General features: G+C 41.9%; 1 protein-coding gene across 1 annotated transcript in view; it reads right to left on the minus strand.

Annotated features, from left to right (window-relative positions):
- Nucleotides 1-25,752, minus strand: part of LOC106961462 (bone morphogenetic protein 6-like) — a 52,631-nt gene extending 26,879 nt beyond the window's left edge. The window contains exon 1 of the mRNA XM_015055212.1: nucleotides 24,828-25,752. Within this exon, the coding sequence (XP_014910698.1) occupies nucleotides 24,828-25,236 (409 nt within the window). The 5' untranslated portion in view covers nucleotides 25,237-25,752. The remainder of the gene's footprint in view (nucleotides 1-24,827) is intronic.
- Between the last annotated feature and the right edge of the window lie 1,788 nt (nucleotides 25,753-27,540).

Consider the following 27,540-nt stretch of genomic DNA (forward strand, 5'->3'; position numbering starts at 1 on the left):
TTTTTTTTTTTTTTTTTTTTTTTTTTTTTTTAAAAAACCCCCAAAAGGTTTTTCCAAAAAAAAAAAAAAAAAAACAGTTTCATCAAGTTTCAATCAAAACTGTGTACTCTAAAGAAAAACCAACCTTAAGGAACACAAGTGTCTAAAAGTGCTTAAATAAGAGAAGAGTTCGCTACAATAAGCTAGATGCATTATTTACACAACTACAATCAGTTTAGCGCCAAAGTTTTAGATTATTCAAAGTTCAGACGTGGAAAAAGCAAGCAACAAAATATCAGCTGGTGACTGGAATTGGCCTGAACCCAAAAACTCTGATTCTTCTTACTGTTTTCCCGAATGCGCCAGTCGGTCCTATTGAGACATTTCTGCAACTTGTTCTAGATGAAAATGAGCAAAAGACCTCAGGAGCAAACAAAAAAAAGCTGCAAATTTACTCTGGTTTGTCCTTTTGTGCTTATTGACAGCGTTTTGTAGAGTTAAGACCTTCCTTCAAGTAGTGACTGCCGATGAAGCGACTGGTCTAGCTATGATAATCGCCGTTATGAAATACAAAACGCAGTTAAAAATGTTAATTTTGAAATCAATTTAACATATTAGTCTCCTGTTTTACACGAACTCCTTTCTCACATACAATGTCAAAATTTAAGGACCGAATAAAACAGGACGGCAAAAGAAAATCATCCTAAATCCATTTCTTTCCTGAGGAGAAAGTAGAATTGGTTAAAATTAATCACGTTGAGGCTTAAAATGCAGAGATCGGAAATCGTTGCAAAAATTGTGATTGATGCGTCGCAAAAATAAGTTACTAAGAGGAAATTAGGCAAGTGAAACTTTTGCCTAAGTCACCATCTGTAAAGTGAGAAGCCGTTTGGATGGAGAAGACGGAAGAAAATAAAATCCCCTCTTGAGTGAATGAAAGCCACAGCTTATAAAAAATATAATAAAAGTTATTCAATGAAAAATCTACCGCAGTGATGGAAAGCGGGGGAGAAAAAAAAATCTACTGGCTGAAATACAGAAATTGAAAATGGAAAATATCAACTAGGCCCAATCAAAAATAACAAGATAGAAGCAGAAAAAAAATAAATCTGGAGAAAAACACTGGCCAGACCTCTCTGTGGTTAGTGGTCAGTTCATTTCTAATGGTGCTCAGCCAATTCCTCTGAAGGATAACTGAACATTGTACTGTAGTGTGTTATGATACACTACAATGCAACGTGATTAAAAACCATATAACTTGCTCTGTAATTTGTTTTGCCAACCTAGGCTAACTATGTTCCAAAGTTAAAAACGTGCATAATGGGATTTCCTGAATCGTATAATTTGAACTCAAACAATAGTCTCTCCATCACAGACGCGCTCGTGAGTGATTCCACACGGACTTTCTCCAAATGACAGGAAAAAAAACCTGCAGACCCACTATGTTTGACTTGGATGCACAAAGATCCTGGTTAAACAGTACGGTGCCAGCCGCATCCAGTGGGACCCCTGGTGAAGATGTTTCACAATAATGGCTTCTGCAGTGGCTTCCTGTGGCACTCTGCCACTGAAAGTTTGAAAAATGTCAGCCTTTTAATTTCAACACATTTATTTAGTGAGAGGAAAAATGAAGTTTTGCCTAATAGAAACATCATGCAAGTAGATTTTAGAATAGTTCTCCAAGTGATTTCGACATCTTTCTACAGTTCTCTATTAAAGCTGCAGTAGGTAACCTTTATAAAAATGTTTTATGTTGTTAAAACTGCAAGTACGGCCTGACAGAGAGAGATAATCTGTGACAAAAATTAATCTCCTCTCTACTGCCATCTGCAGAAATACACCACTCCAGGTCTGAAACAACCAATCAGAGACAGGAGGCGGGTCTTAGCGCTGTCAATCACACTGCTCACACTATAAAGTCTATAGTTTTAACCTTGACGCTATAGACTATAATATCTAGGTTTTTCTCTATTAAAACAGATTGACGTAGTTGCATGTTATCTAAGGTTGCTGAGGTCTTTTATTACACCTACTGTGTGTAACTGTGCATTTTCATCCTCACACACCAGCAGACATGTAAAGGCTAATTCACGTCAGCTTCGGTACCACACTACATGCAAATAAGAAGAGACAGCTTTGTGCCACGAGTCATTTTTACAGATTAATGGTAGAATATTTAAAAGTCCTTTCATACCTGGAGTCACCTGATGCTAGTCGGTGGCCCCAGCTGGTCATTGGGTTTCACTGCCTCTGAATATAAGCTTTCATTTTAAAGGAAAGCTTATCCCATAATGCATGTATGGAAAACCAGGGGTGTATTGTGTCTCCTTGTCTTCGTCCAACACAAGAAAAGATCCTTACATCTGGTTTAGTGAAACATATGAAGCAAAAGTTTTACACTAAATCCCTGATTCCACACAATGAATATTGGCAACAAGTATCAATCTGTAGAGCGGGAATTCAAACCAGCTAAGTGTTTTTTACTTTACAATTCAGCCACAAACATCATGCATTTTAATGTGATTTCATATAGCTGACCTACACAAAAGTAGAGTATAATGGTGAAGTGAAAGGAAAAGGATGCATGTCAGTTTTAATGTTTTACAAACAATTTGAAAAGTTTGCCCTGAGTTTGTTTTCATTCCCTCTGAAGAATGAAAAATCTTCTACAAGCATTCGATATCTAGAAAATAAAATGACAGTTTTGTTGGCGAGCTTCTGTGAAGATCAAGCTTCAAGCCTTGCCACAGATTCTTGATTGGATTTAGGTCTGGACTTTGACTGGGCCACTCGAATTAAGTGACTGATTGAAATCCTCCCGTTGTAGTTTTTGCTACTCATGTTTGTTGAATCATGGCTGATGGTGGACAAATGGAGCTAATAATATGTTACTAATAAGACATATAATTTTTCTTCTTAAACATAATTTTTTAACCAACCAGCACATCACATGTAAGGCTTTAGAAAGATAATATCCACTATTCATCTATTCTCTACAAATACATTGATGTTTGTCACAGTATCAAGACAAATAGAGGAAGAGTCAAGAGGTATGAAATCTTTACAGAAGGTATGAATAATCCAACAAGTCTTTGCTTTCGATTAAAATCAGCATTTTGCTGTTTCCTATTACAAAGCATCGCGGTAAAGAAGAGACCGAACTGAAACCAGATGAAAGATTCAAATGAGAATTTTCAAAAAAGATTAAGTTTTGAAAAACACCCTTTAATTACATTTTTGCACACCAAGAACCTGTCAGCACTCCTAAAGGCTTTGCAGATGGCTAACCCAATAAAATATGCGATGGATGTCCAAGGCATGAGAAGAATCCATCTGTGTTTATGTAATTACAGCCCATAATCTGTCTGGTTTTTCTCTCCGACTTCATGGTTTCCGAGGAGAGGTCAGATATGTCCATGTCCTCCGTCCCTTGGTTATTCCTCCAAAGTCTCATCTAATTAATGGTTTGGCCCATCAGCCCGTGTTGCTCTGGAAACTTTTGAAAGTCGACACGTTCGCAACTCTTCGGCAATCCCCGCTATTTTCAATAAAAAGAGAAAACAACCCATGAACTGGTAATCGTTGTGGTGTAAACATCAGTCTTTCTGAGGAGGCCAAAACCATATTTCATGTCTTAAACTCTTTAACCTTTGGCACGGATGCAGCTTGAGGCAACTCTTGATCTCTTTTCAATATATCCACTCTGCTGCAGAGTTGGCACCACGCTCGGCCGGCTCAAGGAGCCGTCTGTATGTCGTGACGAGGAGCTCTTTGTACTCAGTCGGCCAGCAAAGCGGCTCCCGGGGTCGAGGGAAGGACGACGGGGTCGGAGGTCTGCTGGGAGCCGTCAAAGCTGGGGGCAACTTTGTATACGTGTGTGTGCACCTTTGGAGATCCATCCTGTGCTCTGATCTTCTCCCCTGACCCCGGATCAAAGCAGACACGCTGCACACCACGGGACCTTGCAAGGGCCACTGGCAGGGGCCCCCTCCCCGAGTTCATGTCCACACCATGCAAGCACACAAAATGCAGCTCACGTGTGCAGGAGAGGCGCCCGAACACACATGGGCACAGTCCGACCGGCGAAAACGAACCAAAGTCGCCAGTTGTGAGCAAAAGAAATAAAGTAAAACAAGTAGCAGGTTCTTACACTTTCATTCCTACCACAAACGTGCAAGCGGTCTGAGGATCGAGGGCCAGACAGCAGCAGCATCCGTCCATGGCGAGGATATGAGGCAGTGAGTCCAGCCCATTACAGACTGTCAGGCCCCATTAGCAAACTGGGAAAAGGCAGCCAGCAGCTCTACACCGCGTGTCTGGAGGAAATCTGTAGCGTGGCTTTAGCACGTTGCTGTTTACCACCAGGTTTAAGGAGCTCCTATCAGACGACTAGTAGGTGGTTGAGGCTCAGTGGAGCACATGGCTGGAGTAACAATGTGCAACAATTTGTTTCCATATATATATATATATATATATATATATATATATATATATATATATATATATATATATATATATATATATAAAAGACTTGGTATTTACAAATCGTAGGTTGAAGGTCAAAAGCAAATGTTTTTGTAGAAATATGCAGAATTGCTTGATAAATAAGAAATAACAGCAAGACATCAATGTTTTTCTGCTTCAGCCTTCTTGTTGCAAATAGTTTTAATTGAAAAACAAAATGGTCAGTCAGATACTTATCCAGTCTCCAAATAGCATTTTCAACACCCTCACCATTAACCCCAACTATGATCACCTAGTAATACTCTCATTTGTGGCAAGCAGACATATATTCTTTAGCTCTGTTGTCGGAGGCAAAAGCACTGGAAGTGGTCATCTGGTGGCAAATTTGATATCAGAGCCTACTTGTAATGTTTACACAATGACAAGTTGGGCTTCATTTACTCAACATATGAAGAGCTTTCAAAACTGAAGCTTCTTCTTTGAAAGTCAGCAAATATAGACGATGCTCCGCTCACGTATATAGAACCTTTCAGGATGTTCTTATTAGACGTTCTTACATTGAGACTTGATGGAGCAGGAAGTGAAACCGGACTCACGGTGTGCTAATGCCGTGTCATTTGCTTCAGTGAATTAATCGGCTCATGCAGATTTGGAACAAGACGCCCAGCAACTGGATTAGGCTGCGAAACGTTTCCAGATCGCAGCACAAGCTAACAAAAGGCTCCGAGATCTGATTAAATCAGGCTGCACACACAGACAGAAATCCATCGACGGTCCTGGATATCCAGCCTGCTCCTCATCCATTACCTCCCACAGGTTACTGTATATAATGATCTCACTGGACAGGCATCCCCACAAACAATGGCCCCATTTGAACCATATAATCACATTTTTCTACAGTCATCGTCTTCCATATAACCCCTGAAAAACCAGTTTTTTTTTGTTTTTTTTTAAACAGCCTACCCCCAAAAAACCGCAGCACATAATCTCAGGCCAATAACACAGACAAACACACATACATCTGCAGGCTCAGAGTGTTTGATTTTTGTTCCCACTCTCCCACTCCATCACCACTGTGCTGCATTCCATGCTGGATGATAAAATGAGGTTTGGATACACATCTATCTTTTGTCATTTCGAGATCTTCGGCTACAGCTTAATGTGTGTGGGTTCGTGCGTTTGCGCGCGCCTGTATGTGTGTGTGCCTAAGCTCGAGGGGAGGAGGATAATTCGCTGTAATTGCTCCATTGCTGGGACTTTGCTAACAGATAGATATCCAAGGTATGGCTGTTGGACTGCGTAGTATCAGCATTTTCCATCAACGCACTGACAGCCGCATGCTAGCAGTCTCAGACCCAGCTCTCTGTTGGCTTTCCAGATGGCCTCCAGTTAGCTGGATGTGTCATACCTGTGTGTCAATAGGAGATTTGATTCCATCTCTCCAGCCGCCATTACTCAGGATTAAGACGTGGACCCCCAAACTCAGACGCTGCGGGCATTTAAGGAGTATTAGAAAGTCTGTTTTTCTGACTAATCCGCTGTTCGCAAGAGTGATGATCAGATTACAGCAGGAACTCTGGTCCAAACATTTATCTCTAAATGTTTGCAGCCCTTGAGTGGCCACCGTCGGAGCAATGCGATCCAGGAGCACCTAGACGCATTGAATACTTTAGTACGTTTTTATATTCTTATGAAGTCAGAAGAAAACAAAAAAAAGGTCAACGGGAATAATTTATGACTGTTGACAGAATGATATAAATAAGGGTTTAGATCTTCTGACAGGTTGCTTATTTTGGGAAAAATTGTAATTGAATTTTAAAGCTTAAGACAACAATGAAGCCGAGAAAGAGTTAAAGAATATACTGACAAAGCTCACCAGCTGGTATAAATATGCTAATATGATTTCATTCACTCAGTCACTTTAAACATCTACAACGTGGAAAGTAATGATCAAATGAAAACTTAAACACCTGAAACACTGAGTACACCTTTAAATCTAGAAACATAATCAATGAAACGTTAATCTGATGTTTAACGGTGGCGCTTGACAAAATGTAACGTTTCAATTGTTCTATGAGTTTGTATTTTTGCTTTTTTATGATGTAAAGCACTTTTGAAACGCCTGGTAGCTGAAATGTGCTAAACAAATAAAATTTGATTTGACTTGGAAAAAAAGAAGAATTTTGATCTCATGACAGGATTTAGTTGATCAACTTTGATCTACTGTAAAATCAGAGAACACCTATTCATATTTTACTACCCGTTTCATGGACAGAAACGGTCACCAGCATTAAATATGAAATCGGTTACAACAGCGGTGGTTTGACTTCAACCCCCCTGTGTTGTCTTGATCCATTCAGAAAGGCGACGTCTGAGACAGGGTTTGAAACACTGTTGTTTCCAAACGACACACGACCACAATGTGAATCAAGACAGCAGAATGTAGAAAACTACCTAAATTGGGGTCACTTTAAAAATACTTGTTCATATGTATATCTTGGTAAAAAAGAAAAAATAAAGGTAGCGCTAAATTCTCTACATTCAGATGCAGTTGAGTCCAAAGTTCCTCGTGACATTTGTTTATGTCATCAGTGAAATAAAATTATCACATTGTCGCACTTCAGCAAACTAGAAAGGAGGAAAGTCGGGGAGATTGAACAGCAGCTGATGACATGTGGGGTTTCTGACTCAGGCGTAAAACGAAACCCTATAAACCCATTGGATAGGAAATATGGATTTGGAAAACCGCATATTGAAATTGCACCTTTGAAACTTTGCTGCAGCACACGGCTGAAGTTGGGGTTGAGGAATTTCAGGAGACTGACAAGAGAAATCTGTGTGTGCAAACGGCAGAAGAAACCATGGGAATTTATGCAGCCACATGTAAAATTTACACGCATGTCTACAATCCCACCAGAGCATCTGCGTCCGTTTGAACATTAGGTCTAAATGGTCACAGACAAACACTCATCAATATTAATGGCCAGTTGCGATTCTCTTCTCCCCGAAGCCCCTGTAAAAACAATAGCTCGTTTTACCGGACACCGCTCCGAGCCAACGAGCTGTCGACAAAAGACGATGCAACATCTTTCTCACATTTATGAGGAAATTCCATGAAATCAGGACAGAAATGAGCTGGAAAACAAACAGCGTCGATTTCCCACTCAAACTTTATGGGACGTTAATAAAAATGCAATTGTATAAAACTGCGGAGCAGCTGTAGTAACAACTTCTGGTCAGGATGATGGTGGTCCTGCGGTGCAGCTCAACCCGGAGCCCAGGCCTCGCCGCAGAAGATCTGATCCCGATGACAGCAGAGTCATATGTCGTTCGGTGGTGGGAGGGAAGAATCGATAGGCGGAATGGTCGAAGTTGAGCTAAAACACAAATTAACGTTACAATCCTCTCTGAACGTAGGCTGAACATTCCTGCATGTTACTGTGGTCGTCATATATTCAGCTGCAGCAGCAGATTTGCAGAAAACCAAACTTTCTTGTTTTTGTCTGACCAAAACAAACTAAGCCAACCACTGTACTAATAACAAATGGACAGACGGACGGAAGGACAGAGAGAGGGCCAGATGGCTCTGTGACAAACAGCCAATGAGAATAAAATCTCAAAAATATATATATATTTTTTCAAATCCTGTTTTCCTTCCCTTGCATATCCAAACCTGGAATATCTTAATTCAATTTCCACAGCTTTTTGAAAAGACGCACCACTTGGAGTTGGACAGACGAGTTTCATTGATGACGGGTGCTTTGTGTACTTCCACGACTGTCTCCTGTAAAATACAACTGAGCTACAAATCTGTCCGAGTCTTTCATGGACAGAGAGACTTTGAGATGTTTGTGGACAGAATGAAGTCTCCAAAAGCAGTCGAACCAACGCTCCTTGGAAATTCGGCGACTATGCCAACAGGCGGCCCAGTCGATCCAAGTGGATCTCAATCGCTGCCACTCGATTACGACTACCTAAAACCTTTCAAGCGGGATTATGATCACAGGACTCCCTCAGGCCATCTTTCACCATGAACAGAGAGGCACTGTTGGGGTTTTTCCAGGTACCAACCCTAAGTTTGAATTTTTCCAGACACAAGATATTCATGAAAACATAGAAACGATGAAATGAAAAAAAAAAAATCCCCGCTTTTATTGACTTGACTTATGGAAGACTCACACAGAGTCAAGTTTGTGTTCTAGTCATCTCGTAAACTGTGGCGTACATATTTCCTATTTTCCTATTTTCATGTTGATTGATGGGCGAGCTGTTTGTGGCCTGATTGTCCATGCGTGCCGACGATGAGCGTCTGAGGGACAGGCTCCGCAGAGGCCTGCTTTAGCCGTTACTGGCTGGTTATCGCCAGCAGGTGTGTGAGTGTGTGTGTGTGTGAGAGAGAGATAGAGAGAGAATCAGAGAGAGGCTGGTTTGGTCCTAGATTTAAAGGAGGAAGCCAGTGTCAGGGCTGAGAGATAAATTTCTCCTGAGGGATCGGATAAATAAGGAAAAAATATCTTTGAAAAAGGAAACACAGCTGTTTCCAAAGGAGAAGTCAAAATAAAAGTGCCGTTACATTCCAGAGCCACGAGGTACAGGGCCGGTTGGTTCTGTAAATGCCGTCTTTGCCTCTTCCTCCCCACAATACTGTTCCTGCAACTTCTCATAGTACATCCGCCCCCAATCTTCACCTCTGCATTTCTTTCCCCTCCACCCTCTCTGTCTTAAAGACAGACGGACCGAAGTGTGATTCCCTCTGGAAAGTCTGCGTTGACCACAACGCATTTCGGCGGCTTAGAGGCTGAGCATATGATCCACTGATAAATCACAGCATGCTGGCTCCGCACTCCCCACTCATCCACCGCCCCCTTTCTAACCCCCCCTTCCCACTCCCCCCCGGGGTGACTTACATGTAAGGCCGACTGCTTGTTTTACACGTGGGCTCGGCTCCAAAAACAGCGACGGTAACCAGATACCTGGATATCCAAAAAGCAGGTGGGCCTCGAGGAAATCCAAGAGAAAAATAATCAAAGTTTCTAATAATACTTCTGTCTGCAGTGTCTGAGATGAAAGTGTAGAAACCTGCGGAATTTCGCCATACCATAAGATATTCCCAGAAAGCAAGCGATGCACATCTGGACGGCCTTCTTAAACGGACGTAATGGGGAACTCGTTGTGGGAGCCGTCCCTGAAACCGTCAGCTCCGACGCCCTGCAAAGCATTCATACGCTTTGACCTTTTCAGCACCACGCTTCCGACGCATTTTATCGGGATTTTATGCAAGACCAACATAAAGTATTGCAAATACGACCACCCCGTTCACTCTGACAGGCCTAAATAAAATCCATTTGCCTTCACAATTCACCTGGATGCAAATGGTAAGATTTAGTCACAGTATTCATGCGACTTTTATTTCAAAGGAGTCAGACGAGCAAAATGGCCACAAACACTGGAAAAACTCCCACTGCCGTCTCCACAGTGAAGGACGGCAGTGGTGTAATCATGCTGTGGGGTTGCTTATGTTCAACAGGGAGAGGGAAGCTGATGGCGATAAAAACCTGGTAGAAGCCGCAAGAAACCCGAAACCTGGACGTAGGTTTACCTTCCAGCACAACGGAAACCCTGAACATTCAACCAGAACCGCAATGAAAGTAGTTTGATCAAAGGATATTATTAATTTATTAGAATGGTCCCGACTTAAATCCAACAGAAGAACAAAGAAAGAGGCAGGGCTGGTAGAGACATTGTCCGAAACATCTGCAGCTCAAATTCAAGCAGAAGCGGTAGCTACAAAGCTCTGACTCGTGGTGCTAAAGGGATATCCGTTCCACAGTTATGCAGAATACTTGGTATTGCTTTATCACATGGAACCCAGAAAGTATACAAAGATGTTTGTTTGATCAACTTAATAGGGGAAAAAAAAAGTTAAAAAACCTTTGTGAAGCATTCTGCATGTTAATTTCAACTAAGAGGATAGATTTGATCAGAAAAGAGAAAAATACGGCAAAATGTTTCTTTAACAACAAGAGACGATACGTGTAATTACTTTGTTATGCGTTTTGTTTTAGAGAAACATGTTTCATAAATCCTGTCTTATTTTTTCGTTGTTGTTTTTGGGATAACGAAGAACTGATTTAGGCAACAATTGAAGTTGACACTGGAAACAGCAGCTAACGCTGAGAGACTTGAATACTGAACTAAAAATAATAATAAATCTTAGTTCACAGCAGCTTTCTGTGTTTCGGATGGACCCAGATCCCACTGAGGTCCTGTGGGGTGAAAGTGAGGAGTGGGACAGCGTTTCCTCAGACTCAGATCACTGAAGAACCTTTACACTAGAGCCACATTCACAAACATGGACCCCGAGATCCCCAAGATCCATAGTGGTAACTTGGGTTTAGAGGCGACTGGAATTGAACACAAATTTCCAATTGCAAGACAACAACTACTGAGGAGCAGTTGTTCAAACCACACGAGGTCTGGTGTTCCGTTTTTCAGAAAACATTTTTGTTCATACATTGTTTAATGAGTAAACTTAAATGTAAATGTGTATCTGCAAGATTAAAACACCTTTTCCAGACATGAACACAAAAAAAAAGTGATTGTACATCTATATGTCGACATCCCCATTAAAGGAGCTGAATATTTAATCGGGTGTCCTACATTTGTTTCATAAAACCGTAGCTCATGGCGGATATGCACCGCTCAGCATGTTGGCCATAGCGCTGCACGAAACAGAAACGAGAGACTTCCTCCTGGGACGAGATACATATTTGACCTTTGAACGCAGCCTGATAAGGTCTCTAGGAGACGGGCTGCTCGGAGGTGTGGAGAGCGTCCGTACGGTAGGAAGGACTGGGCAGAGTTTCCCCTGCACATCCTCAGCGATAAGATCCTTTTATCCAAACAGGCTCGTGGCACTGGGAGCAGACTCAGAGACATCAATGACTTGCCTTGGTTTAGGAGTCGGACCCAGACACACAACGCGCAATGAGACAGGAGTAAAGCAAACCAACTGCAGGAATGAAGGGCCGGTTGCACTCAGACAAGGAAAATGCATTCACACCCCTTCAACTTTCACATTTTGTCATGTCATAGCCACATCCTTTCATGTGTGACTTTATGTGCTAGACTCACACGAAGGAGTGAACAACTAGAAAAGTCAAAGAAACACTGTGTGGTTTTTAGAACATCAGTATTCAGCAGAATTATGTAGATCCACCTTTTTACAGCTGCAAATGTTTTTGGGGTGGGATGTCTTTACCAGCTCCCCGCATCCAAAGACTGATTTTTTTTCTCCTTCTCCTTCACTAGAGCTCAGTCAGACTGTATGGAAATCATCTTTAAACGTCAATTCTTGCCACACAAATTGGGTGTCGACTTTGACTGGGCCATTGAAATGCAAGGTTCTACTTTGGTCATAACCTTTCCACTGAAGCTCCGGCTGAATGTTTAGGGCTGCAGAAGATAAACGTCGCCACAGGATGATGTTACCACAGTGTTTAATCGTGTGGATGCTGTGTTGAGGCAGTTATGCAAAGTGTTAGTTGTTGGCCACAAAAAAAGCTGGATTAGTGCACAACCACTAGTAGTATCTGCTAGTTTATTACAAGAAAAAGATCTCAGAACAACAATACTATAGTTTATTGTGATAATTACTGGGACAATTTATCGTCCAGCAAAAATTTGTTATGATGAGGCCTAGTGGGACCGTTACTGAACAGGACTGCATTGCCGATTGGGTAAATACTCAAAGCAGTTGCTTTCAACAACAACAACAACAAAAAAAAACACAAATTTATTGAAGGTTGCAGTTGCAGTGTGACAAAATGCATATGTTTAATGGTTGTGAATACTTTTACAAGGTATTTAGATACATTACTCGTCTTCATCCATTACGCCCTTCTTTTTGTTAACCTTCCTCCGTCCATCTGACTGTTTTCCTGTCGGTATCAGGCATGCTGCGGGTCAGCCTATGGCTCATAAATTTGTCAGAGGCGGCATTGCAGTGAAGGGCGGCTACTTGCTCCGGAGGGTCAGGAGCATTTGCACTCGTACGGTGTCTTTTTTTTTTTATTCTCGCTGCGGACCTCTTGCTTGTTGTTTCAGGCACGTCCTCTTCGAAGAGGCGGCCAGCTTGGGAGCATCGCGCGAGGCCGAAGGGTTCGCCTGTCTCCGAGTCTGATGAAGACTCCTTGAGGGAACGGCGTCGTCCAACAAACCTCTTCAACTTAATCGGCACAAACGTACACAACCACTATGAGCCACGCTTGTATTTGTCTTCTGGTGAGGACTTGACTGAGTAAGTGGCCACATTCATTTCCCAACCCTTGATCCTCTCCATGTGGGAAAACTCCACCCTGACATGCTGTAAAATAACTCTTGTTTTTCTACTTTGGGTTTCCATCGCTACTGTGTAAGGAGGCACAGCTTACGTTCTTGGAATCTGTTTTTTTATTTGAAAAAAATAAAAATAAAAAAATACTTAAAAAGATGCATTAAATAGATTTAGTGCCAATAATTACAGGTTAGTCTGTTGAGCTGTCCTCAGCAGAGCTTGCATGTATATTTTCTGGTAAATATTAAGTTACTTGGCTCAAATTTGCTCGTGCGACGCCATCCGCTACTGCCAACAGCATGTTCTGCTGCTGCAGTGTGCAGACCCAGCTGTTCATCTTGATGCCATGCACCTTTAAGAATTTGAAAACATGCTGATAAGCATCTAGAAAAGCCCGCAGCATGCTTCTTTGTCTTGGGATCTGCACTTCTGGCAGTCTTGATTTAACACCAACAAATCAAACGCGACGAGAACCTCCTCCAGATCAGATCCAGATTTTTTTTTTTTTTTAACAGATGATTTGTTGGCTTTGTGGGAAAAGATGATAAAGTTGTGACTTGAAAAAGCAAACTGAAAATGAGTGATCACCGCAAGGTGCAGCACTCAGACGTGATGCGTCAGATTAATGCATAAAGGGAGAAGACAATCAAGATAAAAAGTAGCACAATATTCACATACCATCATGTTAAACCTTCGAAAAGTATTTAGTAGTTAGAATTTTGAAGCTGAATGAAGCAGGCGCCTGGTTTTTACAAATAAAAGTCTGAAAAGTGTGGCATGCTTTTGTATTCAGTACACCCAACTCAAACACCAAAAAAAGAAAAAGCTTTAACTTCTAAAGAACATTTAAAACTAAGACCGGAAAACAGTTTAAATATCCAAAATAAAAAGAAACTAAAACAACAGTAATTAAAATGGATGATGAAGTCTCTATAACCAAAATGGCATTTCAAAAAATTGTGATTCAGCTTAGACGAGGAAAACAGGCCAAAGTGACTGGTACTGCAGGCGTCAAAACCTGTGCACCGTTTCTCAAAATGGCGGCTTTTCAGTGACATTAAAAAGGAACGTCTATTTGATGATTGTTGTCGAAATGGAAATTATCGCGCTCGTTTTAGTTTATTGTGCAATTAAATGAATTAGTGCTCACTGTGAGACTTAATGACATCACTTTGAGGTTAGGGGTTGTAAAAAAAAACAAAAAAAAACAAACAAAAAAAACACTTAAAGCTGTGGTGAAGTTTCATCTTCCAGCAGGAAAATGACCCTAAACATTCAGGAGTTAATTCAGATCTAAAGTTCATTGAGAATCTATGGAAAACCTGAACACTGCTGTTCACATACACTCTCCATTAGATCTGATTAAACAATCGGGGTTGGGGGAAAAAACAGCAGCTATGATTGCAACAATCTATAAAGCCTCGGGTCAGGAGGACTGAAATCATATATAGGGATGTCGCAACAAAAATAAATGTGTGAATCCATTTTCTTTTTCACAGTAACGCACCTCTTTGCATTGGTTGCTTGTGGTTGTAACGTTACATAACGGGGGGTGAGTGTGTGTGAATACACAAAGCAAGGGAACCAGGAATCATTCGTTTGAACCGACTTCGCGATTATTCATCTTGGACCAATGTTTCTGCACATCTGCAAACACGATGACACGCAAGTACACACGAATGCGTTTATGTAACTCTAAGAACAAACACACAAACGGCCACAAAATAAAGCTCATGCCCATTCAAGGTCGCCAGAGACTTTAAATCAAATCGGCTGTCAGGTTTCTCACCCTCGGAGCATTCTTCAAGTCCATCTGTTTTCCTTTCATTTTCTTCTCCTCCGTCTCCCTTTCCCTTTTCATTGATCCGAGATAAATCCTTGCGGGCTTCCCGGTGGCTTCACAAAAGAATGCGACGGCGAGAATATCCAGTGGGGGGGAAAGGGGCATTTACGCTATTCCTGTCGGCCACGAGACGCACGGGGTTGTTACGATAATGGATGGAGTTTGCTGGGCACACAAGGACGCCACACTTGATGGAGTTCAGCGGGTCGCCAGTTCACAACCTCTGTCCACTCTGAAATTCCACACGCATACCAGCGGGGCCGACAAGAAAAACAACACCTAATGTATCACACAATCACAGCTGAGAATCGTGTCAGAAGAGGGGCGAGAGGGGCAAAAGTAGAGCAAAACGGGAACAGAATGAAACGAGAGAATCACAGTGAGTACTTTGTCCCAGCTCGGCAACATAGTAATGAAATACATGCAGTTTTTTTTTTATTTAAAATGAAAAAAAAACTTGTCCCAATCTCCAAAAGTAAAACACAATATGGAGTCAAAACAGGAAGCAAATGCTCGGAACCAAGAGAAACGCAGGCCAAGAACAGGAAGTATTAAGTGGAAGTGTGCTGGACTGTTGCTCAGGTGAACCGCATGTGCCGGCCTGTCTTCTACTTTTCGTGTTTTTGCATCTTGATCACGAAGGACCCAAAACACGTCGGCTCTGCAAACACTCCCACATACGTCACTCGGGATGTCGACAGCAGTTTTTGTGTAGCAGAAACAGAGATTTTTGTTCCATGTTTACACAAAACATGCAATGTCAACACGCCGAATGCCCCGTCTCAGCCGAACTGTTTGTTTGCTTAACATGTGAAAGATGCACTTTGCATTATGACGTGCCTGTTTTAACAGATTTGCCCCAAAACGTCACACTTAAATCTGCCAATTAATCATTGAATCATTGTGAGAAAAGTACAAACTACCTTGACAAAAAGAAAAGGTAAGCTGGCTTTCTAGGAGAACGTGTAGACACAAAACAAAGAGCAACTTTTTTTTTTTTTTTCCGATCTTTGGTGTCTTGCCTCGTCTTCTGTCTCCGAAATGCAAACATAAGAGATGCAAACAAAGACAACTCAAGTACAAACACTAATTCCTGCCTAATGATGTCTTCTGTGTGGGCTCCTTCAAGACGGTAAACACGACACAAAGACTGACAGTTTAAAACCCCTTTTAGGAGGAGATAGCCGGGCTGGAGTGGAGGCGCACGCATTCTTTCTCATTGCTTCTGCCTGTTTGGAGGACCTTACTGAGCCTTGCACAACTTTGTCACAATTTTGTCAAGACGAAAACACAAACCCCAGGTTATTCTATCTGGCTTTTATAAAGATAAATACAGGGAGAGAGTTTTTCTTGTTTCTTTTTTTTTTTTCCCCCAAAGAAAAATATTTTAATGTAACCCTTATGACAGAGTATGGGGGCAAAAACATTAATTATGAGAACAAAATTATAATAAAAACAGAACATACCTGTAATATTACAAGAATAAATTCGCAATAATTTCAGAAAAAGGACCTAATAGCAAGAGAATAAAGTTGTATGACAAAAAGTCACAATGTTATGAGAATAAAATTGGAAAATAAGGAAAAAAGTTGTAATTATGAGAATGAACTCATTATGTGAATAAAGTCAAAATCCAAGAAAAAAGCCATTACATTATGAGAATAAAGTCCTACTATGAGAATAAAGTAATAAAATACGAGAAAAAAAGTCAGAATTAAGAGAAATTATGTGAGTAAAGTTGTAAAATATGAGAAGTTGTAATTATATGAGAATAAACTCATTATGTGAATAATGTTTTTAAAAAGCCATAATATTGAGAACAGAGCTGTAATAATATGAGAATAAACTTATAATGACAATAAAATCATAAAATGAGAACAAAAGTCAATTATATGAGAATAAAATGTATGCGAGTGTAAATGCAAGCCACACTTTTCAGATTTTAACTAATGCATGATGCTCCATCCACTTCACAGTGACGCGCTGATCTATAGTCCTACTAAAATACATTCATGTTTGCGAGAGCAGCAAAGAAGAATGTGAAAAAGCTCAAGGCATATGAGCAACATGCACTGAACGAAATGCAGAAAAACAAAACTGATGCGGCAAGTGAAGCTGAAAGCCTGAAGCTGAAAGAAAAAAAGAGCAAATTCTTGTGTGCCTGCAGTCAGAGGTGATAAATGGGAGCAGCAGCTCCTAATCTGATATCCCTGCAGGGTTATCAGCCCGGTGTAGAGGAGTGTTGCCAGCAGGGAGTGCGCTGCATTTCGCCTCCTTATCTGGTCGCACTCCTCCATCCTATACGCCGCTATCGCCCCAGACTGGAACTGTAGCCGGTGCAGACGTGGGAACTGATGGGTGGAGAAGAGTCGGCGGAGGGAGAAGAGCGTCGCGAGTCATGTAATCTCTGTACTTAGCCCCAATCTCAGCTGCCATCTCGTCAAGTCGGAGATTTATGGCGTGAGAGGGAGCGATATGATCGGGATGCGAGGGAACAGGGGGTGGAGGAGGGACGTGCGCACCCAGCAGGGTGGGGTGGGGAGAGTGGGGTATGACAGAAATAACTGACTTTAAAGTCAGATACAATCTTATTTATGACTTCTGCAGCTTGGAGATCCTGTAATCAAAACGCAACAGAAAATGGTTGGACGAAGGAGCCGTTCTGTTACACTGCATCCTTTCAGAGAAACATGCAGGCCGACTGGAAAAGACATAATCTGGTTAACCAGAGAAGTTTCCTACATCAGTCCTGTTTGTTTCTGGAGGCAGCTTGTATGTTTTTGCCAGAGAGTCTGACAACCAGTACAGTCTAAACATGAGGTATGGGTAGGGGGGGGAAGAGCTCCGAAACCCTGAAACTCAATAAGCCGAATTATTTGTATGTCTTGGGCCATTCTTCAATTTCTCAGCAAGTTCAAGTGAATCTGAAGCTGCAGTGAAATATTTTACGCCGTAAACAGTTAAAAACAAACAGAGGTCCGCAGTTTGTTAATTTGACTTTTTCTTCGCGGACGAGCTTAAAGTGCCAAGTTTATGTGTCTGGTAAGATCCTTCACTCCGCTGTAAAATATCCTGAATTCCTTCTGCTTCAAGCGTTCTCGTTGAAATGATGGGTGGCCCTCCGCTCTGCTCTCTGAGGTCTTGCAGGAAGTGTTTCAAAACGATTTGGCGAAACATTTTCCAAAGCTACCTTCTGTTTCAAACAATCGACTCTTTGGTCAAAGCCAGCTAATTATTTGATCATGCTGGGGCTTTGGGACAAGTTTTGCTGCAAAAGGAAGTGGCTTACCTGGGCTTAGACGCTGAGAAATGCAGCCAGGCATCACAAGACAAGCAAAAAAAAAAAAAAAAAAAAAAGCAGCCATCTAATAAGGGCACTTCATTTCTGAATAAGCTGCGAGTGCTGCTGGGACGTGGCTAATCTCTCTGAAGCTTTTTTGAGTTGTTTGCCTTTAAAGTTTGGGAGGTAAGGTGGGGAGAAAGCGGTTGTTGACTTAGGCCAGAGGACCAGTGACAGCTCAGCTATAGCCACGCAATGAGGTGTGCAGAGACTGAAATGAGACAGAGAAAAGAGAAAATGGAGCTGAAAGCGATGACAGACAAGAGCACAAAAGCACAAAATCGTTTCTGAAGTTTTGCTGCAGACGAAAGCCATGAAAAAAAATTCATTTCCTAGACAACGAGAAAACCCAAAGCCTGACAGCAGGCGGGAGGCTTGAACCACTTGAACAGAGAGGCAAAAGAAAAATCTTGAGACAGAGATTTGCTTGCAATATTCTTTGCTTCTTTTCAAATCCAGACTGAACTTGGAATGGAGAGTTACAAGAAAAGTCCAACAGGTCCAGTAATTGTAAATCCAATTCAGACCAAGTTATAAACAAAACTTCTGAGTTTAAAGGACGTTTAGATAATAAGGCAGTGCAAAAAGAAAAAAACATGTGGTGTACATTTGTATACTTTACCCTGATATCTATAAATACAGAAAATCAAGTGGACCTTTCAAAGACTCCTAACTAGCAGACTGAGTTTAACTCAGTAAAAAAGCCAGTTGTTCTGTGAAGGCCTCAGAGGTTTGTTAGAGAACATTAAAGAAAACTAAGAGCATCATGAAGACCAAGGAAGTGCTGCGGTGAAATTAAAAAAAGGGTTGGGTTGAAAAACAGAGGGCCGAACACAAGATATCTACAAAAAGAATAGAAAGCCTTGCATCCTTTACTTACTTTGTGTTGGTCCCTTGCATAAAATCCTAACAAAATACACTGGAAATTGTAGTCCAAACAAGATGAAGTGTGGATAGGTTCAAGAGGTATGAATATTTTTGCAAAGCATTGGACACAATGACTGTGCTACCAGCTAAGGAGGTGTTGTGATGAAGTAAACTCCATCCAGAGATTAAGACACTGTCCTCCTATTCTCCGAGATCAAGAAACGAGTCCATTAGGTCCAGAATGGATCTATGGTCCATCAAGTGAGTTCTCCAGGGTTTTCTTCCAGCAGGACACACCAACATCTACAGAAAACTCCCCAGGAAAAGTCCAGATCAGATGCCCAAACCAGTTCAACCGATTCCAGTAAAGCAGTGACTTTACTTTTGATGGTGGACTTCCTCCCACTACCTACAAGAGGAAGTCCAGACACCCGACAGAGGAAGCTCAGTCCAGCAGACTGCATATTGAGACGGACAACACAGGAACAACATTTATAGCTTCTTCTGTGACCTATTAAACCAGCGATTTCTCAGAATCTTTGACTCAAAGAAATGACAAGGTAACAGCTAAGCCACAACTTTCACTCCTCAAAGCAACATACAACATTCTGCGTACCGACCATCATATGACTGTTTCTTTGAAAATCCCCATTCATTGAGAGCAGTCACCTTTAACCTACACATCATCTTGCATATTTACTGTTTGTAGACAATTTTGTTATGTTTTACGATGAAGCTAGATAGACCAGTGGCCTCATAAAAATATAAAGATTGATGTTGACAGATATGTTTCAGCAAAAAGTGAGAAACTGAATACTACAATACCTTTCCCTCTTCCTCTTTCTAAAACAAGAGTAGCATCACGTGTTGTCACACTGTGCCAAAAAAAAAAAAAAATCCACAAACAAGTGAAAGCAATTTCAAACAATAGTTAGGAGTGACCAGTCCTCTTTTTTTTCCCCTTGAGGACGCCGGTCTGTGTTCGGACATGTTTAGGGTTGCATGACTCATGCAGTCCAGTGTCACTCAGACCTCAGTGGAAAGCAGGACGTCCACAAGGCAAACAGTGATGCACGTGCTATTCGAGGAATGAGGATGAAAACGGAGCTGGAAAATGTGTTTCTGCTGCCCCAATTCTAAGTTTTCCATAACTTGTTCAGCTTCCCCCACCTCCTCCTCCTCTTCCTCTTCCTTGTTTTTTCATGGCCAATTCTTAAAAAGTGATGACGACAAAGGCGAACGGATGACTGAACAGCAGGTCCACATGAATCAGTGGGCTAAAGAGGCATATGGTGTGCAGAAAGCACATTTAAGACCGCATGTAGAGCATGGGCCCGAAAATCTATCGGTGCCCCAAGGGAATATCTTCAGAAACTGAGCCGTCTGTCTTTGTTACAACCTCACTTGACGGTGATACACACGTCAGTTCAAGCTAAAACGAAATCAAAGTCACCTAAAAGTCAACCTCATTTAGTCAATTTTGCCCGACTAAATGAGCGAGTGACGAGCAGTCGTGCTCAGACATGTCCGTTAAACAGAGAAAGAAAAGGAAATTTGTGTTGATCACAAACCAGTTAGTTCAAAATGTGGCGTACCGCATACAATTAGCAGTCAAAATAAACAGCTTTACTGTAGCTACTGCTATCTTTCCAGAAGTTGTGCCCACAATTAATCTTACAGAAAAATCACCTGGAATAAGATGGATGAGCAGTTAATATGCTACCTGCAGTAGATTAATCTCTTTGCATCTATATTTAAAATAAACCAATTTCGGTTGGTCGTGACAAATCAGGACCAAAGAAGATTTCTGCCATCTGAAAGCAACTGAAAGGCGGATTAAGTAATCACCGTTTCATGAAAAACCATTTTTAAATTTACTCTCTGTGTTTTAGTTTTTTCCCCCAAAGCAGCTCATGATTGTCTATGGGAAACAGTGATTAGAGGTGGTGCATCGCCATTGATCTTCCCCAGTGAAACATGCCGAGAACTGAGCGAAAAGCAACAGAAAGACAATAAGGTGGTGCAAAATTCCATAAATTTGGCATTTTCTATAACAACTATAATGTTTTTGCTTTTCGTAGTTCTTTCGGTTTTCAGACAATTGGTGCCACACTGAGTCCAGCTTCCGTTTCCTGTGTAAATAACCATTTACTTTAAACGTAATGACAGTTTAAATGTTCATAAAGTAGCATTTGCTCAAGCGCCGTTTTACTCATTTCCCTTTTGACGATTAAGTATTTTCAAGATGGCAGACCTCCACTTTGGCCTTGGTCCATCTAGACCAGACGACCCACTAATCAGGATTTGTATTAAACTAAGATACCAAGAAACTTATCAAGTGAAGGTAAGACATTAACTCCTTAAAATCAACACAAGCACACCAACTCCCATGTTTTATGCTTGGCCTACACCGATTAGCTTGTTACAGTGTCCCTCTCTGAGCAGTATTTGCCAGATAAGCAGCTCCTCTTGCGTGTGTCTCTTAATCTCGCTCCACATTATTCAAACCAGCTCAGACGGATTGTTTGGCCCCTTCACTTTTCTTCCTTTCATTTATCTTAATTCTAATTTGTAGTTTCACTCTGGCCACACATGATATCCAGATTTTTGGACAATAACAGGGACCACCCAGAAGTGTTTCAGGCCTCCTCCTTCAACAGCTCCCTCTCTACGTCGCCCCACAGTAATGGCTCCGTTCGACCAAAAAGACGCATTAAAATCTAATCGGGACGGCAATGACACACAGTAGTCGTGCGCAGCTTTATTTGCAAAGCAGATGGAAGGCCTTGGCCTGTCCGACATTAATTACAATCACATTCGGAGAGGAAGCCGTCCCTCCTCCAGGGCGGTCAGGACTTTGTGTACGGCTGGAGGAGATGGCAACCTAATCCCCCAGGTCACCGCAGAAATCTGAGGGAATTGTCAAAAGATGCACAGGATGTGATTAATCAAAGTAGGGGAGCCAGATGTGCAGCGGCACAGGAGTATAAACCAAAACCTGCACAGCAGAGGAAGAACAAAACCACAGACACACAAACACCACACTGCCACCATCACACCAGACTCCCACCTCGCTACCCCCCCCGTGGCCCCTGCCGCCCCCCTACAGAAGCCTACAGAGGGGGTTCGATATTTGAGACCAAAAACGACGGCTTCCATCTTTGTGGATATCTGGTTTTCATCACGGCATATTGCAGCACCAACACCCAGAGGACCAATAAGTGGAGAAGTATTTTGGATGTCGGCCACTTCAGCCTAATTCTTCTCATCACAGGAAGAATAGAGGGGCTATTTATGGTTTATACAGGTGAGGAGGAAAACATTTTTAGAACGTCTGGTCCCACGAGGAGGGCAGGAGGGGTGGGGGAAACAAAACTCCAAAACATAATTCTGGAGTGGTGAGACGTTCCCGCTGCTCTGATGGCCAAACCATGACAATACCTTCTGTTCCCAAGAAGAATGCTAATCAATCTGGTTTCAGACCTCCTCTTCCACTGGCCTGCGACTCTGGCAGGACCTCTGTTTATCTTCCAGAGCTCTGTTTAGAGTCTCCCAGTAAACACTGGAGCTGCTAATGGAAGGAAGGGCTTTGAGCTTTCATGTTCCAAACTCGTTATGATTAAAGTGTCCCTGTTTATCATGCTGGGGGCTAATTAAAGACCAATCCGCTCGGAGGGGAAACACAAACAATGCGACGCAATTTACGCACAGAAAAACCCGCAGCTTTTTAGCGCTGGAGGTCAAGATCAGGAATAAGCCTTTATATACAAATACCAGTGGTGGCGGTTGATGGTTTTGCCGAGGATACTGGGTTTATTCTCCCGCTTTAAAACATACATCACGGAGCAGATTGCACAGCGAGACTGACCACAGAATTTCGGTCCCATAAGTGAATGGAGGAGGGCAAATTTATCCGGAGCGAGGACGCAACAATAAATTACCCAGAAACAATACGAAGCTCATTTGTCCCACCGCATAGGAAATGAGTGAGTTACTCGCTCCCTTTGTGGTGTGCGCACACAGTGGGGGAGTTCATTATAAACTACTACACTGTGAAGGAAATGCAGGTAAAGTGAGGCATCAGGTTAATTTGGGACAGGAAAGGTAATAAAAAAAAATAAATAAAAAAAAAAAGCAGACCCAGTGAAGACCCTTGGCTTGGTTAAGTGAGCCAACACAATGGTTTGGTAGTTTATAACCAAAATCAAATAGTCATTTTGGTCACTTGTGATCATTAAATCACATTATATAACTGAGGAGACGCCGCATCATGTCAATCCCAAAATTAGGAATCGAGATGTGCTTTTATTAAGTACATTTCATGAGACAATAGGCTGATAAACTTTGCATTACCAGTGAACGATATAAAAACATGAATGATGAAATAATGGTGTATCGTAGCAAAAATATATGCTTTGTTTAGTAATTATAGAAATCCTCTTTTCCAAAATAAGCTCATTTGATGAAGCAAATTGGGACAATATGCTTCTAGAAATCGTTTTTCAAGCATATAAGATAGAAATGAATTTCTGCTATACCTCATAAAACACTGAATATACAGCAACACAGACATAAACATGCCTAAAGACTGCCTTTAAGTTAGATGTAGTAAAATAGAACAGGAATATTCTCATTTCACTATTTGGATGACTACTTCTGTAGTCCACTGCTACAACAATAATTTTTGGGAAATGACTTAAATCATTTTGGACGGTGAACCTCCATGAACATGATCATCAAATGTATTTAGTTTAGTAATCCAGTTTAATTATTTTCACAGTCAGTGACAGTCTGGGGAGCTATGTCGTCTTCATGCTTCCCTCGTCTTCATGTAGATGCTGATTCAACTTTGTTGTAGGGCTTAACACCTGACCACACGGCCGAATGTGTCATTACTGTGTTTAAGGACTACGGCATCTCTGTTTTTGTTTGGCCAGCAAATTGGTCTGACATAAACCCAAACAGAAAGTCTATAGTTGAAGCAATCTGGACTTACCTAACATCAGCAAACTCACAGGCTGATCACATTCATGCCACATTGCAATTATACAGTAATTCATGCAATGGGAGCCCAAATACTGAGTATACAGTGAAGTATCTGAACATATTTTTCCATGTGCTCATATTTCTGTATTAAAGCTTAAAAAATAAATAAATAAATAAAATTAGTCTAGTTTGTGTTTTCTCGATTCAAATTTGGTTTTTCCAGTTCTGGAACTAATAAATGATTGAGCTGAATTTCCAAAATAATTGAAGATACGACGATGCATGGAGGTGTAGCCTCTGCTTGTACACGCTCGCTGTCTAATGTTTTTATTCTTTCCATCTTAATGTAAGCAGAACATTATTACATCCTGAACATGGACAGTCACAAAGAGGAAGAAAGTGCAGGAGGCGCCGAAACATCATGGAAAATTAGTGGAGAAGAGAACAAGTGGGGAGAGGGGAGGAGGAGAGAGAGAGAGAGAGCGAGAGAGAGCAGACCTCAGCTGGGGAAAATATTTATAAAGGATATGAGAATACAGTCACACTACAGACTCGATGAGAATCAACAATAACCGTTTTACAGCTTTAAAAATGGACCGCAGCAACAAAACATCCCAAATGATCAAACATGTCCCTTGAAATTGTGACGCCGCAGGCTGAACATGTAGACATAAAGTGAGCCGATAAACCTGAAGCAACAAAACCTATATGACGCGCGATTAGTTTTTACACTCAGCTGAGTTCAGAAGGTGTATTCATCAATAACGTCCCTAACGTCCCATCCTACACGTGCGTAATGGCGCGCCGTGATGGAGAGCCAAACCGCGGAGCAGGTCTACAGGTGGACAAGGAAACAGAAGTGCTTCTTAAAGTAACAGGTGGCCACCTTTGCATCCGTGTCCTAGTATTTCACTCTTAAATTACATTTTACGCCTCTCAGTTTTCTCTTCGATTCCCAACAACAACAAAAGACGCCTCCAAGCACAAACAAAAGATATTTTCACTGCACTCACCTAAGTTAACGAAGCTCATCACCATATCCGCGTCGTTCAGGAAGGCCGTTTCTTGATACGTTGCCAGAGGAGGGCTCTGGGTGGCCGGAACGGACTGGTGTCTCTCCAGCGCGCCTTCCACTTGGCTTTTCTCCTCGCTCGATAAAGTTTTGTACAAGTCCAACATGAAAAGTGGAGCGGAGTTGTACTTTCCGTGGGACAGATGCGGCCGCGGTCTGTGCGGCAGCCCCAGGACGGACAGGATTTCCTTCTGCATCTCCCTTTTTTCGTGCGTCCGCAGCCTCCGGTGGACGAAGCCCGGCTGCCCCTCGCCGATGCCCTCCAGTGAGTAGTGACTCCCCGCCGCCGCGGACGTGCAGTAGTAAGCGCTCCACCACACTCCGACCAAGGCAAGCAGGCGGCTGGTCATGGTGTTGTCCCCCGCTGTGCTCTCCGGAGTCCCCCGACTGAGCCTGGCGTGGAGTTTCGGTCGCCTCTCCGAACGCGAATCGCGCGTAATGGTAGCCAAAGTCCACCCGAGAACGGCGCTCAGTCGAAACGATTGATCAAAAGCACGGCAGAAGTCCCGTATCAAGCCATTTGAAATACTCACTAAAGGAAAATACGCATAATAGCACCGCTCCCGCTTTCATTTCTGCTCCCCGCAGCGCGCTTTGCTGCTCCAGGATAAAGTGCACCATGTGAGAGTTTATTCTGAGCGCTCCGCTACTCTTCGGTCAGTGGACACACTTCCACAAACAGAACTGCGCCTCTGGTTGAAGCCATTCTGCTGAAGCGGACACATTCACTCCCGGAGTTGATGACAAAAAGAGAGAGAGGGAGAGAGAGAGAAAAAAAACGGGGTCTCAGCGGCGCTCCAACTCCTATAGGTTGAGTGTGGAAAGAATCAGCAGGTTGCAGTCCATAATATCTCTGTGCGTGTGAATTCCTGCCGAGTGTGTGTGAGTGTCAGAAACCGCCCACTCCGTGTGCCCTTAGAGGTGGAGCTCTTTAAACTAAGTTCATCATATTTCCATATTTTGTTCATCGCTCTGTTCAAATAACTCCGATTGGTGACATATAATTTTAGTAATGAGATTTTCACTTTGTGTATACATATTACGTTTTTTGTTTTGTTTTGTTCTTTTAAAGCAATGTGATCTAATTCAGATTTATAATTTCAAAAGTTTCGCAGGGTTTGGGGTTAAAATGAGCGCGTCCTTCACGCGTTGAGATTCTGGGGTTATTCTCGTGTTTGCTTACAGATGCATGACTTCAGCCACTGAGCTGAGATGTCCAGTGGAGGCACGACCCCTGACGATGGACTTGGAAACAGCAAGTGGATCATGCGCATCACCTTCCCGGCGATGCAGCTCTGAACGGCCCCCTTAATTTAATTAAATCCAGTTCATCAGCGTAAATTCAACAATAATATCACCTCAAAAGGTATTCACAACGCAAACGGGCGTAGTTTCTTTCCCGTTGTGTAGAGTTATGTAATAGAAAATGACCGAACCTGATCATAGATGTACATGCATTTGAGTAATTTACATTCAGTGGAATCTGATTGCGATTATAATAAAACATAGGAAAATTCAGATGCTTATATAGTCAACTGCTAGTCTAGAGCACATTTAGGAAGTACTGAGAGATCAACACATTAGAAAATGGTAAAGAATGTAGAAGATTCGCATGTTTTGTTGACTAATAGTTTTTCCTTCTAGCCTTAAAGTTGGATATCACATATTTTCCGGGCACTTGGCACCATTTTATAGCATAATCAGGCAACTGTGTTACCTTAAGTTATAAAAATACAGCATATCATATTATATATATATATATATATCTCAAGAACAACTTTAAATGGGCTTCTGTCTCTTTAAGAATTTCCCATCTTTTTGGACACTCCACCCTCAGCACTTCATCATAAAAGTGATTCTTCATTGATGCCATCCATTGATGCTGTTCACATCAATTTTGGAGCAGTGCAGTTTGTATAAGTTCAGACAAGTGGCCTTCCACCAGCTGTTTGCCAGTTGCTGCTGCTAGTCTGTAGGAGCTGAGTGGTTAAGGTGCTCAGTGACGTGGAAGCTGGAAGCCGCAGCTCCACGGAGGAGCCTTGGGTAAATAGAGCTTTGTGGGAGTCAATAAGGCACCCATGAACGGTTGCTACGGGAGATTGAAGGATTTCTGGAAACATGCATGACTGTGTCAAAGCAACACCATGTTTTTGATGAGGGGATGACATTACAGCATGATGTAAGCTCAAAACACAGCTGATGTTTATTATCTTCTGCTTATAATTCCATATTATTTAGGGTTTCGATCTCTCGGCTCATGTTCTATGACTGTTTGGAAAAAAAACAGTTTCGCCGACAGTGTTGCTGGATGGAATAATGAACGGGGAACATCTTTTGACTTTTCAGCCACAAGAAAATGTACAGCAAGCCACCAAAAAATAAAAAAATAAAAAATAAAAGAATTAGGTCCTGGTTTGACAAATCATGGATTATAGTAATGCACTGCTCGGTGACATGTTAATAAATGGGCCCTTAGAGCTGGCTGGATTGAACGGTTTACTGACTCAGCCATTGTTAGAGCACCTGAATGTGGTGGGAAACAAACAATTTATGTCGAGTAGATAAAGCAAATCTCCCTGAGACTCTGAAGACATCTGCTCCTAGGGAGCGCTCAATAATCGCTTAGTCAACATTATGATTTCAATTCAAAGCAG

Source organism: Poecilia latipinna, unplaced genomic scaffold, assembly GCF_001443285.1.
Source record: "Poecilia latipinna isolate Pla-1442-1.1 unplaced genomic scaffold, P_latipinna-1.0 Scaffold1303, whole genome shotgun sequence".
Classification (NCBI taxonomy): Eukaryota; Metazoa; Chordata; class Actinopteri; order Cyprinodontiformes; family Poeciliidae; genus Poecilia; species Poecilia latipinna.